This window comes from Etheostoma cragini, chromosome 4 (genome assembly GCF_013103735.1).
Source record: "Etheostoma cragini isolate CJK2018 chromosome 4, CSU_Ecrag_1.0, whole genome shotgun sequence".
In the NCBI taxonomy this organism is placed as follows: Eukaryota; Metazoa; Chordata; class Actinopteri; order Perciformes; family Percidae; genus Etheostoma; species Etheostoma cragini.
This window is the reverse complement of record NC_048410.1, coordinates 503,837-510,523: the sequence shown is the minus strand read 5'-3', so window position 1 is coordinate 510,523 and position 6,687 is coordinate 503,837. Positions and strand designations below refer to the sequence as shown.

General features: G+C 40.5%; 1 protein-coding gene across 1 annotated transcript in view; it reads right to left on the bottom strand.

Annotated features, from left to right (window-relative positions):
- Positions 1-6,536, bottom strand: part of LOC117943109 (sphingomyelin phosphodiesterase 4-like) — a 10,128-nt gene extending 3,592 nt beyond the window's left edge. The window contains exons 1-4 of the mRNA XM_034869037.1: positions 6,408-6,536; positions 4,830-4,919; positions 3,836-3,922; positions 1,495-1,631 (exon numbers count right to left, since the gene is read on the bottom strand). Coding sequence (XP_034724928.1) covers positions 1,495-1,631; positions 3,836-3,922; positions 4,830-4,868 — 263 coding nt within the window. The 5' untranslated portion in view covers positions 4,869-4,919; positions 6,408-6,536. The remainder of the gene's footprint in view (positions 1-1,494; positions 1,632-3,835; positions 3,923-4,829; positions 4,920-6,407) is intronic.
- Positions 6,537-6,687: the final 151 nt, after the last annotated feature.

Below are 6,687 nucleotides of genomic sequence, written 5' to 3'. Positions count from 1 at the left end.
CATCAATCCATCCATCATCCATCCATCCATCCATCATCCATCCATCATCAATCCATCCATCCATCATCAATCCATCCATCATCAATCCATCCATTATCCATCCATCATCAATCCATCCATCATCCATCCATCCATCATCAATCCATCCATTATCCATCCATCATCAATCCATCCATCATCAATCCATCCATCATCAATCCATCCATCATCCATCCATCATCAATCCATCCATCATCAATCCATCCATTATCCATCATCCAGCCATCCATTATCCATCCATCATCCTTCCATCCATCCATTCTTCCATCCATCCATTCTTCCATCCATCCATCATCCATTATCCATCATTCATCCATCCATCATCAATCCTTCCATTATCCATCATTCATCCATCCATCATCAATCCTTTCATTATCCATCATTCATCCATCCATCCATCATCCATTATCCATCATTCATCCATCCATCATCCTTCCATACAAAAACTGCAGTAAATCAGAAGTTCCACTAATTGTCTCAACACACTAGTTTTCATTACCAGTGTCCCCGTCTGATAAGCCTGGGGATATTGGATGAATGAATGAATGGATGGATGAATGAATGGATGATTCCACACTTTTTTAGCGCTGATGTGGTAGAATTACAGAGGATGGGGGGGCCTCTAGCTCACTCGGTTAGTGTGCTCGGCCCACGTTGGCTGAGTCCTGCAGAGGCCCGGGGTTCGAATCCAGCCTGCAGCTGGGTGTCATCCCCCATCTCTCTCTCTCCCCCTTTCACATCTGTTCATTATCTCTATCTATCTCATAAAAGAGATAACCCCCCCCCCCCAAAGAATATTTAAAAAAAAGAATTACGGAGGATTTCTCGGAGGACAGTATGAAAACAGTACGCTAAATCCCGCAGATTTTCAATCTGGATCACTGACTATTACACAAAAAGAATGCTTTTAAAACATCACTTAACCCTTGTGTTGTCTTCCCGTCAACCATTAAACATTATTATCACTTTTTCTGACATTTATGTCACTTTTTCAATGTTGTGGGTGGGAGTTTTTTTCCAAAGTTATTTGATATTTTTAATGTTGACATTTCCAGGGTTTATTTCGAAGGCACATTTATTGTGACAAAAAACTGCAAATGGGTCAAATTTGACCCGAGGACAACAGGAGAGTCAAGAGATATCACCTTAATTTAATATCCAATACCAAATTAGTGAGAGTCCAGGGTTTTTTGTTACATCTTATCTCTTAAAATAGATCTATTTGCATTAGCGTAATTTGTTTTTCTTTTGATTAATTGTAAGATTTAAATATGATTTGTACATTCAAATGTTATGTCTGTGTGTAATGTGATGTTGTAAAGTGTATTGTCACAAGATTTTAGGACCCCAAGAAGAAGAGCTTTTATCTTATACTGAAGGTAATGGGGATCCAAATAAAAACAAACTAAACTGCAGAATCATGTCCCCAGACTCGGTGAAAGACGCTGTGAGTACCTGGGTTTAAGAAACTCCAGGACGATGTTGTACTCGTTGCTCCGGGAGTGCAGCAGTCGCAGGTTCCAGCCCGCGAGGATCCCGTCCAGACTGCCGAACACCGTCTCCACCAGCCAGGGGTAGATGCCGTGAAGCTCCTAAAAAGGGAAACACACACACACATGTACAATGCATCCTGAACTGGAAACACCTTTAACACATTATTATGACAGCTGGAGTCTAACGAGCACCAGCGACAACAACTGTGGTCGTTACTAGAGAAGCCCTCCGCGGTACGCCTCACAAACAAGGACCCCGGACCCCCACTGGGTCTGCTCCGTATGAGGAAAATATCTAATTATGATATTATTTTGACTAATATCGCAATATAATTCACGATATTTGAGGAAAGGTACATTTTTGGATCATTATCCACATTTTTATTGAAATATATATATATATATAAAATGTCAATATTTGCGAGGATCAGTAGCAAACAAAGATTTTTTAGGATTTGTTTATTACTTCATTCAGAATGGATTCAAATATTGGTGAATGTTTGTGAATTAGATATTGCACTAGCCCATACTGCAATTTCAATAAAAACATGATTAAATGTGCAGCTCCAGACTCCCACTGACTTTCCTTTTCTGTATTTATTTTAGTGTTTATTGGTCTCCAGAAAGAGTTTTCTGCAGCTCTAATATCCCCATAGGTTATTCTAATAAAGTTAAATACTACTAATACTACTACTACTACTACTACAAGCAGTCAAGCATTGACATGAACGTTTGGCTCATAAACAGCTGACCGAGTCGTGTACCAACTGCGTACAAAGTCCAAATCCAATGGCATTCTTTTCCAAATATTTCCAGCTAATAAGCTTGTTCAAACACTTTGTGGAGACAGAACACAACGGCCATAAAGCTGCCACACACACACACACACACACACACACACACACACACACACACACACACACACACACACACACACACACACACACACACACACACACACACACACACACACACACACACACACACACACACACACACACACACACACACACACACACACACACACACACACACACACACACACACACACACACACACACGTACTACAAGCAGTCAAGCATTGACATGAAGGTTTGGGTCGGCTGCCCTGCTGTATCCAGGGAAGAGACAAACAGCTGACTGAGTCATGTACAAATCCAAAAGGCATTCATCTCCAAATATTTCTCCCTAATAAGCTTGTTCAAACACTTTGGGGAGACAACAGCTGCTATACAGGGCTTACCAAATGATGCTTTACACTGCGACTGCACATGTTGTTGTTACAGTGTATATACAGTATACTTCACTGTAATTCCATGACAAGACTAAAGTCAGATTGGGATTGAGCGGTTACTTAGAAACTAGACATGACATCTTGTGTAAGTGTTTCTGTCTGAAACCCTCTTTCCAACGTGTGAAACCTTCATTCCATTTGTGAAAATGTACAAAGGGAGATTTCACTGCTTCCTTTCAAATCAAGACCTCATTGGCAAGTCTAGATGAAAAAACAACTGTATGAAGGCCGCCTGCACAACGGCTGCGGGGCTCGTCTGCTTTTATTTCGGCTCCCATGGTAACAGGTTAGAGGTTGCACACTGCCTGCTTGGCACGTACGTCTGCCCCGAAAACGCGTACATGCTAGAAATAGGACAGACGCTTTTATTTAACGCGACGGCGATGTTGGAAAATAAAATACGAAAGAATGTTTATGTGTCATTTTGACACAAATACATTTAATAAATTACATTTTGATGTTTGAAAATCTCTAGGTTTGACATAAATGCATATATAAATGTAACTTAAATAAATAAATAATTAACGATTTACAAATAATGCACCTGTCAGTACAGAACTAAATACTCTGGAGCCTATTTTGCAGTCTTTGCTGTTATCAAATCAGTCTATATTTATGTTGAACATTTAATTTTATCAATGGGAAACACGTGTACAGACTAAGCTAGGAGCAGCAGCGCCGCGTCAGACACGTTTCTGGTGTGTAAAGACATAGAAAGCAGTCTGAGAGTTGTCAAATGTGTAATAAATCATCCCAAAGATGGGAGTTGATTCGGTGACGACACGATCAGTTTTGGTCATTTATGATTTCTATCTTCATCTCACAGACAGACTCACACGGATCAGCCATTTCAGGAGAATAATAAGGTTCATAGCCATTCACAGCAAAAGAAGAGCAGACAAGTCCGTGGCGGGAGGGGGGGTGGTGGTGGTGGTGGTGGTGGTGGTGTGTGTGTGTGTGTGTGTGTGTGTGTGTGTGTGTGTGTGTGTGGGGGGGGGTTGAGCGGTACCTTTGCAGGATAGTCGTCGATGATCTTCACCAGATCTTGGCATCGCTGGAGGAGAGACTTGGTGGAGGTGTCGGCTTTAAGATTGGCCTGGAGCGACGACACAACACACTGATGTCAATCACACAGTGAAGAAAAGAGACTAGCTTTGTTAGATTTAGGTAAATAATCGTAACCAAAAAAGGTCTTCACCGCGTGACACAAGAATCTCAAAGAGATAGATGAAGAAGACGCATATGAGTTATTAACTGTGAGCTTTTAAGGCTTGTTTTGTTTCTAATTTAGTACTTTTTGGGGTTTGTGAATGCGTTCTGGACAGAAAAAATGGTTTGAAATAAGTGTAGACATTGGTGGAATTTACGGGGGGGGGGGGGGGGGGGGGGGGGGGGGGGGGGGGGTTTACATCCCCCAAATAATCAAAACTGGCCGGTGCAACACCCCCAAAAGATATTTAGAATTTACTCTCCATAAATAGACATTCGCACCATAACTTGTTGCAGCAAAATCAACCAGAATGTAAAAATTAAAGTGTTTGACGCTCAAGATTTTGCGCGTCCCCCCCCCCCCCCACACACACACACACACTTTTTGTTCTTCTATATTCATAAATAATAAAGAATCCTTGTGTTGTCCCCGGGTCAAATTTCACCGGTTTACAAAAATTTCTATATCAGAAAAGAACGTTAAAAAAAGTGAGACATTTTGAAAAAAATCAACAAAAAAAGTGAAAAAGTGACCAAAAAAACCCAGAAAATGTGACCAAAAACAATCTAAATCACGGGGAAAAAGTAACAAAGAAATATTTGAAAATTTGACTAAAACATAATTAAAAAAATGTCAAAAAGGGGACAAAAAAATAAGGAATAAAATAGACAAAAATGTGGAGATAAGTGTAAAAAAAGAACAACAAACTGTTGAAATTTCAACCCAGAAAAACCCAAAGTTGCAGGTCAACGAGGTTTGAATGGCAACATCCTCGGTCCCGTGTGAGACTCACCAGGAGGAAACTGGGCTGCTGTAACGTTGGAGCCGCCATGTTGGACCCTCCGTCTGCTTCCTGCTACGTCCACTCGGATCCAAAATGGAGCTGGTGAACACAAACAAAACCTTCTTCATTCCACTTCTTTAGTGTCAGGTTGAGTTCTGAGCAATAACCCAGCAACACGGTCTCTAGCCAGTCTCTTCACTGGTTACACTTATCATTCAGAGCTTTTCATACTGTTCATACTGTAATATAGTAGTATTATGTAATAGAATAACATAATAATACTTATTCAAGCACAATTTGCACTTTGCTCCACAATTAAATCATAATTAACTCCTGCATACGTTGCACTCTTCATTGCACTATTGCCTCTAACTCTTCTACATCGTTTCTGTTTATAGTGTTTATATTATATTAGTGTGTGTATATTAGTGTGTGTATATTAGTGTGTGTATATTAGTGTGTATATATCAGTGAGTATACATCAGTGTATATGTTAGTGTGTGTATACATCAGTGTGTGTACATCAGTGTGTGTACATCAGTGTGTGTACATCAGTGTGTGTACATCAGTGTGTATCTATCAGTGTGTATCTATCAGTGTGTATCTATCAGTGTGTATCTATCAGTGTGTACACCTCAGTGTATACATCAGTGTGTATACATCAGTGTGTATACATCAGTGTGTATATGTTAGTGTGTATCTGTCAGTGTGTATCTATCAGTGTGTATCTATCAGTGTGTATCTATCAGTGTGTACACATCAGTGTGTATACATCAGTGTGTATACATCAGTGTGTATCTATCAGTGTGTATCTATCAGTGTGTATCTATCAGTGTGTACACCTCAGTGTGTACATCAGTGTGTACATCAGTGTGTACATCAGTGTGTATACATAAGTATGTGTATCTATCAGTGTGTATCTATCAGTGTGTATCTATCAGTGTGTATCTATCAGTGTGTATACATCAGTGTGTGTATACATCAGTGTGTGTATACATCAGTGTGTGTATACATCAGTGTGTATACATCAGTGTGTATCTGTCAGTGTGTATCTATCAGTGTGTATCTATCAGTGTGTATCTATCAGTGTGTATCTATCAGTGTGTATATATCAGTGTGTATCTATCAGTGTGTATCTATCAGTGTGTATATATTGTTGGTTTTGTCCTCATACCTGGCAAATAAAGCTGATTCTGATTCTGAAGTTAGCTGTCGACACAAACTAGCCTAGCATTACTTTTTTAGCGCCTGTAACAGAAAACATTGCCGACCATTGAAGCCCATTAATGCTGTGGAGACAGGATGATGACTGCATGTTCTGTTAAAGCGCCAACAATGTCTCCCATTGAGTGGAAAAGACAGCCTGCAGACAGTAGGACAGACAGACAGTAGGACAGACAGTAGGACAGTCAGACAGTCAATGAGCCATGCAAGTTAGCATGAGCCGGCTAGCTAGCGGTTGCTAACGCTAACTATCTTAGCCCGGGAAAAAAGAGACCAACAACAGTCGTGAAGTCGCCAAGTGTTACGTTACTTTAGTGACGCTTTCAGTAAGTCTTCAGACTTCCAAAGTGAAGACATATTTACCTTCTCAGCTGACAGGAACTACAGATGTCGACTACTTTCCAATGAAGCGCGTTTCCATCAGTGTGGTTCAAACACGACCAGACAGTCGTTGACGTCTTCTTCGTTGGTGCTCTGGGCGGTAGTCGTGTTGTTGCTCATTACCGCCACCTGCTGGAGCGTATATTCCTCCAACGTAAAACTTCATATTTAAAGGTCACATGATGTGGTCTCTTTGGATGCTTTTATATAGACCTTAGTGGTCCCTAATACTGTATCTGAAGTCTCTTTATATAGACCTTAG